The 13,437-nt window shown below is 41.3% G+C and overlaps 1 protein-coding gene across 1 annotated transcript in view; it reads right to left on the bottom strand.

Annotated features, from left to right (window-relative positions):
* Positions 1 to 880: 880 nt before the first annotated feature.
* PKP2 (plakophilin 2) overlaps positions 881 to 13,437 on the bottom strand; it is a 39,113-nt gene continuing 26,556 nt past the window's right edge. Inside the window, exons 7-13 of the mRNA XM_015629333.2 lie at positions 10,567 to 10,684; positions 8,911 to 9,072; positions 8,329 to 8,502; positions 7,600 to 7,753; positions 5,955 to 6,144; positions 4,915 to 5,002; positions 881 to 3,377 (exon numbers count right to left, since the gene is read on the bottom strand). Coding sequence (XP_015484819.1) covers positions 3,309 to 3,377; positions 4,915 to 5,002; positions 5,955 to 6,144; positions 7,600 to 7,753; positions 8,329 to 8,502; positions 8,911 to 9,072; positions 10,567 to 10,684 — 955 coding nt within the window. The 3' untranslated portion in view covers positions 881 to 3,308. The remainder of the gene's footprint in view (positions 3,378 to 4,914; positions 5,003 to 5,954; positions 6,145 to 7,599; positions 7,754 to 8,328; positions 8,503 to 8,910; positions 9,073 to 10,566; positions 10,685 to 13,437) is intronic.

Below are 13,437 nucleotides of genomic sequence, written 5' to 3' on the forward strand. Positions count from 1 at the left end.
GGGGCCAAGATGATGGTGGCAGCTCATTTCACCTGAAGTTCTTTTATGGGCCCAGAAAGGGAGGTTGAACCTCTCTTAATCGACAGCACGTTCTTTCTCAAATGAAAAACCCCACAGAAAAGACAAATAACGCAAACCCTGTGTCCATGCACAATATAATGCAATATTTTACATTGTTTAATCCTATTTAGGAAAGGAGGGAGAAGAAAAATAACTAATGTTTAGGAGCAGTGATAGTAGAAAATAAGGTAGGAGGATGAAATGAGGAAAGGAATGACTAATTCTCTGGCAGTGTCTAAAATCTACTACAAAATTATCTGTATTATTTAAGAGTTTCTACTAAAACAATTCAGTGGAAGACAGTTGTACTGGGTTGTGGTTAAGACACAAGACAAGAGGACCTGGGATGAGTTCCTCGTTCAGCCAAAAACTCTTTGGGCACTGCTCAGCATGTTTAAATTCAAAGTTTCCAATCTCCTCTCAGGAACAGAGCAAGGGGGAATGTTCTATTTCCCAGGTCCAAGACTATGGGGAGGATGATTCTAATTATTTTTGAGATCTCCAGTGGCCCATGGTGAAGTTTACTGGAAAATACCAATTAAAGAGAGGTGAAACCAGCAGATTCTGGGAGGTTTGACAGGTCAGCAAAACTGGACAAATAAAGTTATTTGCAGGAGGGCTGTGATGGCAGCAGGAGCATTACACAGCTTGCCTTCAGTAATACTGTCCTGTTGTAGAAAAGTCTAAGTCTCCATACCTAGTTTTAATTTTAAAATGAGTCTGCCCTTTCGAAGGAAGGGCTAAGGCTTAAAAATACATTTGCTGCATCACAGACAAGTAGGTTCACTAATAACAAAAAGACCAAAGACAGATTTTTTGCATTAGAGAGAGCACTTTATTATTTCTCTGCTTTGTTTTCTTTGGAGTCTGGCTGAAATGTTTTTGATTGCATACAAGTAGGAGATCAATTGTAATAAGGCGTGTCTCGTGTTTCTGGTGTTGCCGCCAGGTCTGAGGTACTTTGTGACTTTTGAACACAGTTTAGGTTTTAAAGGAGCACTATCATAGATTGATTTTGGTTGAAAAAGACCTTTAAAATCACTGCATCAATGGAAACAACTCAAAAACTCTGCATTTCCTCTTTAAGGACATCTTACTGAGAGGTACACATGTATTTGAAGTACCCAGCACAGTTTGTTTTGTTTCTTAAATAGCATGTGAGTTTAATAAAACTAAATACATGAGAATTTCTAAAAGATCCCTTCTTCATCTTTTAGACTGCAATTCTTCATTCCTATGCTACTCTGTATTCAGGTTTCCTCTTTCTACATTGATTTTGCCTACTACTCATATTGGGCAGTAAAAAAACAACCTTTCCAGGTTACCTGGTATTCATTCTTTCATGGCACAAGCAGAGTTACTTGGGTTAATAAGTTAGAAGAGAAAGTTGGATTTTAATTGTCTGTTTTCTATCATATTTGAAAAAGTTATAAAAACAATTCCCTCAACATGTGGTGCTGTAAGTTCCCCTTCCCTGTGTTGTTTTTGGACCTGCAGTATTTTGAATATGACATCTTACAAAAAATAATCGTATTTTTAAAACCTCCTACTGGAGTGCATTTGATTTGAGTTATTCAAAGCAAATGTGGAGGACTAAGAGCTCCTCTGAAAACCACCAGTGAGGGGAAAGCTGTGGTGTTTGCTCCCCTCCCCAGGGCACATTCTGTTCTGTGTGCAGGGGTGGGACTTTCTGGGACTCCTCAGAGAACGGTGCACATCCACCAGCAGAATTTAGCTCCCAGATATCCAGAAATATGTTTGGGCACGGTGCAGCCGTGCAACCCGCTGGTTCTAAATTTCTGGTAGTAGGAGCCAGACCTTTAGCCAGGAGTGTTGAAATGAAGAGGCCTGGTGACCTCCCCTGTGAGGTCCCTACTCCAAGGATTTTGCAGCTCCTTCTGCACAAGAAGAGCTGTTCAGCAGTGAGGGTTCAGGATGGGCTCTGTTGGAGCAGCAGGGCTTGTGCTGACACATGACAATACATCCATTGCCATCAAGGTAGCTCACATCCCCTGACTTCAGAAGAATAATTCCAGATCACATCTGCTGATAACACAATATTTATATAAGAATTTCCTACTGGTTTAATGGCGAATTTGATTTTTTTTTTTTGAGAAAAATCTGACTTATTAAATGCAGTGGATGGTGTTTTTTCACTGCTTCTTACCATCTTGAGCATCATGCCATGAAAACCTGAGCCTTCAGGTCCTCAGGAATTTCTTTCCCTCCTGTTACCTATTCCCACATGTGCAGGCTATCCTAAAGCTATCACATTGCATGTAATTGCTGTAGAGAGGATGATCATTTCAAGCGAGAGAATATGAAGCAGGATCAGATGAATTCCTTACTCAGGACAGAGCCCACCATCTTGTGTGTATCTATTACTTCCAACATAAAGGCAAGGCTCCACTCCCTTTATTAAATACAGATTATCAACAGAATTGTTTTGAAATTGCAATTTTCTTAAAATAATCACTGTACCACCCACAAATAATTTCGCCACCAACTAGAAAAGAATGATGAGCTTAAGTTGTGTGAAACATAGTGCCTTAAACCTAGTGGTTCCAGTTAAAATCTTTTCTGGACACAGCTGTAAAATGCAACAGCCATGTGAGGGAGGATGAGAGGAGCAAGGGATGGTAAGATCTATGTAAAATCAGTTTTGCTACTGTTGCTGATGAAATGTCAAAGGAAAGAGGGTTAAGAACCAGTGAGCCCATGAAAACAAGCAATACAAAAATAGTAATTTTAACTTCATTGGTGCTTTTATAATGAAGGTAGTGAAACAACTTCTTGTGCATACTCGTAGAGTCTGGAGATTCTTATTTAGCTGTGTGAAGAAACAAAAGAGTGAAAAATGACTAAATCCTGAGCAGTGCACTCGATGCTTATCCACTGTAGAAAACTTCTGGTATAAAACAGTCTGGAAAGAATTTGCTGCCAACTAGCATTTCAAACTCCTCTGTATAGAACAAAGGCAGTCATCTGGAGGTCTGACTAGTGGTAAACCTGGGTGAAACTTCACCTCAGACATCCTGGAGAATCCATCTTTGGTTATTCTTGGATCGATATATACAGTGACAACAAGGTGATTTGGATTAAAAACTCAAAAAAGCTACTGTGGCCACTCAAGTCTTTATAGAAAATCAGCCCCTTTTTTTCTGAGATCCTCTGTGGTTCGGGATGGCAACACCAGCCCTGTGAAGATGGTTACATTAGCTGCTGGATGATCTCTGTTGTGCTCTGACTCAATCCTTTAAGGAGTTATAGGCTTTTGTGGTCCGGCTGTTGATGAAATCCGCCTTCTTAAAGTCAGCCTTTGGGATGGAAGAAACAGAACAATTCATTATCTTCAGTGCTGGTTCTGCAGGGGAAGGCTGGGTCCAGCTGCCTAAAAGCTGAGTAAGGAGCCATGGCAGGGGTCTAGGCAGAGTCCTGTGCAGTCACAGAGCCAGGACAGGCAGTGCTTGTTTAGTCCCAGAGAGATGAGAGGATAACTGGAACTGCTGAACTCTCTCTGCCCACTGCACCAGGAGCCTGCTCCTCTAGCTCAGCCCTACAGACTCCTGACTTCTGGGTGACTAATAGCTGAGATTAACCTAGCTGAGATCAACCCTGTCAGAACAAAGAACACAAGGCAATGCCAAAATGACTCAGGATTTTATCGATTCTGCTTGATCCAGTGATTTCTGTGATTTTCATTAGACTAAAGTTTCAAAAATGTCTAGGCATTAGATGGCTCTCAAGTTTTCAGTGCTATACCTGGTCTCTCTAGGGGACCTGATTTGCATAGGAAGAGCAAATAATCAGCATTTTTGAAAATCAAGTCTGACAAAGGTGTCTTACAGGCTTTGCTAAACTACCAGTAAATTAATAAAATTCATGCCATCAGGGATATTGCTGTATGGTAAAGTCAGGTATGCAGTTGTAAAAAACCAGAGATAACAAACGCTAGTTAAGAATTTACATGACACAATAGCCTTATTCTTGAACACAGATTTCTGGTTTGTGGGGCAGTACCTGCTGATTGTGATGCAACACTCTTAAAAGTTTATGGTAAGAAACTTTTTTGGAGCAAATTTCAACCAAAAAAATCTACAAATAGAAGCAGCTGAATAATAAATGCTAGCAGCTTGCTTGAGAACTTGGAGCAGTTTTAGGTTATAGGGAATTTGAAGTGACAAATTCTGAACAGCAAGCACACAAGGGTTGAAAACAGTTTGAAATGCAGGGTGAAGACAGGTAGGTAGGTGGAAATTGACTCAGCTGTGTGTTGAAAAAGCAGGAACAGAGCTTCAAAAAAACCAAAGTGGTTTGTGGCAGACTCATGCTGGTCATTTTTTGTTTGATCTGACTATGGCAGCAAATGTTTGCCAACACCTCTCCCAGGCCCTAGGTTTTGTGTTTTTCCTATGTGACACCTGGGCTACCAGGCCATGCAAACAAGGAGAACAACACTGCTCTGGTTTTAAAGCAGGAAGCTGCCTCGCCCTGCCTTTGTTTTTGCTGGCACTGTAGTTCCCCTGTGCCAGGCTGGTTCAGCCAGCGTGGATGGTCTCCTACTCTGCATCACTTGTCACCACCTGACACTTCTGGCAGGCAGCAGCAACGCTTTTCATAAGCTTTGCCAGCAGATATAAAACCACAGAAGGAGAGAACATGAACACGCGCAAAAATTAAGGCCACGCATTACTTACACAGACTTATGTACAAGGAAATAAGAAAACCAAATTCAGGGACCACTTGAATCCTATCATAGGTTGATTCTTAAATGTACAGGAGTGCTGAAGGGCCCAGAGGACAAATGAAAGGGCTCTAGGTCTGAAAGAACAGATTATTTTCCTTTGTGCTTACCTTTTTGTAAGCACTGTGGAGATCGGTGTGTGACCACAGCGAGTAGAGGAGGACTGAAGCAGCCCTGCTGGCTTTGCTGAACATATTGCTGCCATTTTGCAAAAAAAGAATGATAAAGCATGTTTAAATTCCCACATCATAATCACAGTGCATGTACAAATTTCAGAAAACATAACCTCATGGCAATTGTTTTATCTCCCTTTACTCCTAAGTGCTGGTTTGCCACCTTTTAGGTACTGTAGCGTGTTTCCTTATTACTGAAACAAATGAAACATGCCTCCCTGCTTCACTCATTCTTCAAATTTAGGGAGAAATCAAGTGCTCTGTAGCCTACATCTTAGAGCAGCTATCATAGTGTGCATTTTCAGCTGAGGAAAATACCCTCAGCACAACATTTGAAGCATTTGAAAGAATCTTTCCAGTAGGTAAAATCTCTGGTTAGTTAGCCAGGATTTAACCTATTCAGGGCCTCATGAGGCCTCCTTTACTAAGATTGATTTCATCTTTCATTTTGCAAAGAAAGAGCAAGGCAAAGGGAATAATTATTCATATTTACAAAGCATTAGTTATCTTCTGAGTAAATATTGACTGCATATGCTTACATATTAAAGAACAATTAAATTTTTAATCTGTTCTCTAAACTGCCAATATATTATTTTTAAGTACAGATCTGTCAGTTCTATAAAATGTATCCCTGCACTTTATTGCTAACGCTTATCAGGGCTGTGTCACAATGAACAGGAAACACATTTTGGGTACAGATGAAATCTGATGATCAGTCACTACAAATATATCAGAATACAGATAATGTTGTTCAGTTATCTTCTGAGGAGTTGGTTAAAATGCTGGAACCTGGTGAATTTAGCTATGGATGGGAGAGCTACAGAGATCTTTATTTCCCAATCAGTGCAATTCTATCCACATCACTCATTTGGGCTGTCTTGTACCTTGAGATAAAGCAGTTTTTTTCCTCCCTGAGTGGCAGAGGCTGCATTTCTTTTTTTTCCTGGGGAAAGAGTGAGCCTTGTGGAGCCTCTCACCTGTCATTCATGCTGATGGCAATGACCTTGGGCAGGCCATGGGCGCTGAGGAGCAGCCGGGCGTTGTGCGAGCTGCTCTGGGTCAGGTTGAACAGGGTGTAGCAGATGGACGCTGTGGTTTCACAGGCAACGTCACACCCTGGCACACACTCGGGCAGGATGGACACCAAATCAGGCAGAACTTCTCTGGCTGCAAGAGACACAAGCAATTCCATTAGTACCAGGTGCAGATTTACCTCATTCCTTGCATTGTCCCTCATCAGGGAGCTGTGTGCTCCCACCACACACTCACCTGCATTACATCCCCACAATTCCTACCTGCATTACATCCCCACAATTCAGGTTAAGCTGCACCCACACTGCACTGGACAGCCTGTAACTTGCCTCATGCACAACCCATTAATACCTCATGTGCTGGACTGAACTCATCAGCCATGTGCCAGCTGCAGGCTGCCACTTCCCTTTTAGAGATGTTTTATGTTAAATTTATCTCCGTTTGATATGGAAGTTCACTTTGCTTGGTAAATTTGGATAAATGTAGGTTCATTTTGCTAGATAAATTTAGACCCTGATAATCTAGAAAGAAGTGTGCCCTCTCAAACGTTTTCCTTTGGCCAAAGGGCTTTTTTTTTCTTGAATTTGACCTGAATTCACAGATGCTTTCAGGCAATCAAAAAGAACATCTTTTGACAGAGAAAAGACTCGCCTGAAATTCCCCCAGTCCTCTCTATTATGGAAAAGCAAGGAAACAACTGTGAATGTGCAAGATGAGACACCTGCCCCCAAAGCTTTGTGCCATTCTGTCTTTCCCACACTATCATAAATTATTTTTTCCTGATGAAACCTAAACTTCTTATCAGTTTAATTTCTTCTCTTTCAGAGGGATTCCCCACCTGTAATTGTTAACACCATATGGATTATCCCTTGGAAGTCAGCCCAACAACATGTTATAGTATTTTCATTAACAGGGAATGTTCTCTAAGGATCAAACAAGACCCAGGAGACTGTTCTCAGAATTCTGGAGGGTAATCTGCCCCACGAGCCATCTGTACATCTGGAATTTCCCCTTTCTCCCTTGGTGGGAACACAAAAAGGACAACAAATTATATGAATACATTTTATCCTATCAGTAGGGAAAAGTCTAAAATACACAATAAATTGAAATGAGAATTCTCAGAATAGAAATGGCTTTTATTTAGAAATGAGATAATTTAAAAAGAATGAACTATTTTTTCTATAGCATCTTAGCCTCCCTTCTCAAAAAAACTATGCAGGAAAACTGAGTGGGCTGCAAACTTCCTAAACTTTGTGTATAATAAAAGAGAGTCTGATCTTTGCTAGAAGAATTAGTGATGTTTTGTGAGTTCTTGCAAAGCATTACACAGCTGTGGCAGCGGAGAGCTCAGCACTCACCTTCCTATACCCTATTTTAAGCAAAAGAAAAACTCCCTCTCCAAATCTGTGTGGACTTTACTTCAATTATGTATTTTTGAAAGTAACACCAATGGAAGTATCTGAAGAGGAATACCCAATAGAATGAAAACTTTGTTTAGCCAAAACTCTGTTTTTTTGTGCATTTATTTTTTTATCAAAGCAGGAAACTTTAATGTGAAGAGAGCAGAGCAGGCTGTGAGTGTTTGCTCACCGATGTCGTTCTGCAGGGAGCTGTTTCGAGACAGGTTCCTGAGCAGTGAGACCGCTGTCCTCTTCACGGCGGGGTGGCTGACGTGCAGCATGGCTCGGATGCCTGGGAGGCCGTTTGCCTTCTGAACAACAGTCCGGGCCACTGCCAATGGCATCTGCAGAAAGGCAGCTCTGGGTCACTGCCACGAACGCAGAGACTCACAAAAACCACACACAGCCAGTTCCCTGCACCAGTTTAGGCATATTTAAAATAGTTTTAAGCCAGAGCTACATATGAGTTGTAACAGGAAAGGAAGGTGATAGAAAAGAAGTTTCAAGCACCCTTTCTCCCAGATGCGCTTTGGCTAGTTCCTCAGACAAGTATCACTGGTTTCTTCAACACAAAAGTGATCTGCTGCTGTGTCAGAGCCCTCCTCTCTCCACAGGACTATCTTCCACAAAACAACTTCTTTAGTGCTTTGAACATCTGCTCATCCCTCTCTGTGTATGAACCAGCAAACTCCACACATGGAGATGTACACAGAGGGAAAAGAAGCAGACCCCATTTATTGCCAGGCAAGGAAAAGCTGAACTGCTGTCTTTGACTTTCCCTTCAATATTCTTCATTCTCCTTCACCATGTCAGAGAGCCAGTTGCCTGTCAGTGGTTATTTGAGTGCAGCTGCACTGCAGCCCTGAACTCTACGTATTCACATCAAGAACTAAATGAAAAGGAAAAAAAGTTGACTTACTGGTCCAGTGCCAGCTGTGAGGTTCTGAAGAGCTCCCAGGGATGCTTCCTGGGTGTAGTTTCTGGTACTCTTTGCTATTAAGGAGAGGTATATCCTGATCAGTGTAGAATGCCAGAGCGATTCAACACCTTTGGGATTGCTCTTTTCCTCAGGTAGCGGGGTGTCCTGCTGCTTCTAAACATGTGAGCAGATCAAACCTTCAGAAACAGTGACCTCCATAGCTTAAACCCTCACAAGCTCAGCTAGCCGTTTTGTAACTCTCTATGACCAGGTTATCTGGAGACTGTCAAGTTCTGAGATCAAATAACAATGTGCAAAATTTCAGTATTTAATGATAGTGGCCAGTCCATCCAGTGGAGTATTCCTCAACTAATAAAACATTTGCTGTGTCATTGTCATCAGCAGCAGCTGAACGAGAGAATTGGTGTCAAGAATGACAATCAATAAATTTGCATTTTTGGGGCAAGGAAGTCACCCTACCAGATACATCAATAACAGACTGTTAATTAGATCACAGCCTTATTCTCCTGAGGTTGCTACAAGTTATTAACCAAATGAGATGTAACCAATCACGTACATTACCTCTTTTACTTTTCTGCTCCGTGTTCCAAAACAGCCTGGTGTTTTATCATTGTTAGAAATATTTCTTCTTTGCATATATATGCTCTGGGCATAACTCTCAGGAAGCTCTATCTCTAGCTGGTAGGAAAGATTGTGAAGAATGCACACACAGTTCTCTGTGGCCTAAAATAACAGAAGAATAGAAATTGAAAGCTTTTGCATGTGTTGAAGGGACACGTATAGACACGGGAAGAGATTTCATTTTTGGATCTTCAGTAAGTGACTGCAGAGTTTCTAATGCCTCACAGAAGAGCCAGGCTTCATGCCAGTGACCCACCAGACTGCCTTTGCACTGATAAATGAAACATGCCCTGGGATGTTCCTGAGCAGAGAGGCCAGCTGGCACACGGGGTGCGTGCCTGTTGGAAACCGTCCTGGGACATTGTAATTCCTGCACTGGGCATTGTTTGGGCGAGTGCTGCTTGACACAGGCTAGAAGTGTGCCAAGAAATGTTTAAGAGCTTAGGAGTAAAGATGATCATGTACACACCTCACCAGAACACCAGCAAAAGAAAAGCTTTTTATTTTCCCCAAGGAGGAAGCACTTTTCTGTGCTGGAATTCTTCTCAAAAGAAGACATTCCTTCCTGAACGTGGCTATGGTCAGGTCTACACAGTTTCTGAGTGATGAGTCTAGTGGCAAATAGCTTTATTACCAGTTCCTTCTCTTCTGAAAAGAGGAATGAGAGTGGTTCTAAGACAAAAGGCAGCATGGAGCTACTGGCACACGTGTGATGTGCTGGATTCTCCCTGAAGCTAATGGCACAGGATACAGGGAGATGGGGAAGCTCAAGTAACTAATCCTAGAATAGAGCTATAAATGTGCAGTAATTACCACTGCACAGCACAAGTTATTGCAGGCCCACCAGAAGTGCCTCACAGGAGGCTGCAGCTAATGTAAGTGACAGCTGCTCTTCTCACCCAACTTCACCCAGCTGAAAGACAAGCCTTTGCTCCAAGAGTCTGTGTTCAGGGTTCACCTGCACTCAGTGGTGGGAGGAAGAGTGACAGAAACTGGCATCTGGAGGTGTCCACGTCCTTGTAGCTACTGGCTTAGGCAGCAATGAAAAAAAGTACAACTTTTTTTTTTTTTTTTTTTTTTTCCTAAAAAAAAAAAACCTAGGAAAATTAGTTTTATTCTAAATGATGCCAGTTCCTTAATCACACTGCCACCCAAAGGGATTTAGGTTCTTTATTTCCTGAGGGATATGTAGCATTAAATACATAGGAGAGTAACCAGATTCATTTTTTAAGCTTCTAGCTAGCTAGACTCCTGAGACAACCAAAAAGGCAACATCTGACTTGTTTGTGTGTCAGCATTTCTGAAAGCTGTGATTTTATCTCACTTTTTTTTAAAAGAAAGGCAGAAGTTTCTACCTTTCTCTCTAGTGTTTCTGAAAATGTTTTCCCAGTGCTAAATTATACTAATCTTTTAGACTGCAGGATAAAAATACTTCAAAAAGCTTCTTACTGGACTTCCACCTTTGGTGGCAGTTTTAAAAGCCCTGGAAATAAGTTTTGCAATTACATCAGAGCTGTTTCTGAACATTAGTTTCCAAACAACAACAGAAAAATGTTCACTTGGCAATTTCCCCCAGGAAAACATCTCAAAGAGTACCTTGTCATTGGGCTCATGGTCTGCAATAGCTCCTTGGATATAATACACAAGAGAATCAATCAAGCCCTCACATTCTCTCATCTTCTTCCTTCCTTCTGGGCCGGCAGAGCTCATGTTTCTGTGCAGGAAAGAATATTTTTGTGAGAAAAGATTTAGTCAGAGGTATTTTCTTGTGCTCCTCTGATAAACTTTTCCATCTAAATCTTAAAGATAATAAAGTTCAGGTTGGCTGCTTCTTTTCTTCAGAGTTGTAAGACAATCTGAGCCTCTTCTAGATAAAACTTTCACTCCCAGACAAAACCAAATACTCCAGGGAAACAAACCACTTGTGTTTCTATGGATAAGGTAAGACCTGACTGAAACTTTCATCTCAAAGTTGAGTTAATCCTTTCAAGCAGTTTAAAAAAAACCAAACCCTTGGACTTTTTTTTTTCGCTGTTCCATTTTCAGTTATAATTTTCATATTTAGGATGGTGGAAATATCAGAGGAGAGATACCTGTAAAAACTTCCATGCACACAGATGTCCTTTGAAATTAATTTACTTATGCTGAGCTGGTCCTTGATCCAAGATGACCCATCAGAAGTCCCATGATCTGAGAGTCTTAGCAGCACCTCTACATTCACATGCAAGGACCCCCTCTTTGCCTGGCTTTCAAGTAATGTTTGCTGTGCTTTGTAGTAAACCAAGTACAACTTACAAATGCATTGCAAAACTGATTTAAAACCTCTTGAAAAACCAAACACACACTTGCTGCTTGAAGCTGCTTGGCTCTAAACAAGCCACTGATTTCCATGGAAGAAACAACACGATTTTGGGGTATAATTATTTTTACAACTCAACAAGGTTTGAATTGTGGAATACTGGAATTATAATCCAGGCCTTATTTTTTTTACTCCTGCAGTTCTGCTGGACACAATATTGCACATTCAAGCTTCTTTGTTTAAAATAACATTAAATATAACCCAATCTTAGCATCCATCAAAGCACAGAGGAACATGTTCCTTTAGATAGTTTCAGGTTGCTTATTTTGCATGCTTACTTTGTCCACTAAAAATTACAATGTTTACAATTTTATTAATGACAAAGACAGTAAGGTTTAAACTTTCTGGTGGCTAATGACTTCAAAATGAATGTAGCATTTTATACACTGTCATTTCACTTCCACTATTTTTTTTCCTCTGGGAAGTACATATTCAGGTTAAATATTAGGCACTGTAATTACAATTTTACTTTAGGTCATGATGTTAACAATGTCTCTATTTATGGGTTCATTTACTCTCTCATGGAATTACATATCACAGACTCAATATTCAGATCCCACAGCATGGCCTACTATAGAAATCCCTTTGGAATTTGATTTTACCTATATATGTCACATTCAAGGCATGCCACCTTTTCCTGTGTTTATGCTGTCAGAAGTGCACACATTACAGCCCTCCTGCTGCATAGCAAAAATAGTTTCTGGGGCACACAGACTAAAAATACTGTCAAAGATAAGTGTGGAATTTCCCTCACCAAAGACACTTCAGCTGATGCAGTGTTTTGTTTTGTCCCAGTACATATTCTAAAATCCCCACAAGTTTTTACAATTGATCCTGCTTGAATGCTTGTGCAAGGAGAGGCTGTGCCCTGGCCTTGCTGTCTGCATGTAGAGAGTAAAGAGCTTTTACAGCTCAGGAGGCAGAGAAGAGGGGCACTGAATCAGGGGCACTGTCCTGTTCTGCAAGGGAAATTAATTACTGGGCTCTGTTTGATTAAGAAGTTGATGGTCAGCCAGAGACAGACACCAGAAAGTGTCCATGGGCACACCTGTACACACATGGTTTCTCCTTTCCCCACCCTTCCCTGTTTCCTTAGCCTGACAACATGGACTGGGAAGGGAAGAGCTCCTGCTTTCCCACTCATCCAAACACTGCTGTACCCACCTTCCTCAAAACAGGGTCACAGAAGAGCTTTTCAGGCAAAACCTCAGCTAACAGCTTAAATTTGTCTGCTGATTGAAGCTTGAGAAATTCCAGGAGATAAAAATATTATTGGATTGGTAAAAAAAAAATAAAATTCTGAGAAGTGTCACAGAAATGTAAATATATATTTTTTTAAATCAATTGAGACATTTTGCTTAGAGAATTTCACAACTGACTTCATCTTGGATTCCTGAGATTTGAGGTTCCTGACAACTGAAATGCCAGTCTCTGAGCTCACCAGTTGGATGTTACTGTAGTGGAGTTCCAGGAGGCCCTGGAATACTCAGTCCTTGCAACGTGAGGAGAGCGCAGCCTTAGGGAGATTGCTGCTTGTGGGGATTCTCTCCTCTAAATGACCCAGAACTTACAATTTGGCAGCACCCACCCATGAAAACTCCCTGACTTCTGGCACACTTAGCTGTGCTAATGCTGGTGACATGCTCAAACTGTGCCTTTTGCTGATGTGGATGCACCCTATCTGCCTACACACCTCATCTGTCTCATCTTGCATTTGCTGCTTCTGTCCCCTCCTGCACACATGCATGGTGCAACTACCCCTGTAATCAAAATAGCTCTTTGCCCACAGTCCTGTGCCATGTGGCGAGGATCAGCTCATTTCCTGCTGGGAAATATTATTTTGATCCAGAGTTGTGAGGCAAATACAAAGAAATTTGACACAGTAAAACCAAGCGTGCCTTTGGAAGAAACAGAATGATGATAATAAATGTTCAGTTAGCTGATAAACGGCACCAAATGAAAGGGATACTCCCTCTAAGCCAACACTGAGTCATACACTGACTGTTGGAAAAGGTTCTTGAACTGCCATCAGTGGCCCACATAACTGATAAGAAGAAGGATTTTGCTCCTGGGACTCATTCTGCTTAAACTAGTAATGTGAATTTAAT

This window comes from Parus major, chromosome 1A (genome assembly GCF_001522545.3).
Source record: "Parus major isolate Abel chromosome 1A, Parus_major1.1, whole genome shotgun sequence".
Lineage (NCBI taxonomy): Eukaryota > Metazoa > Chordata > Aves > Passeriformes > Paridae > Parus > Parus major.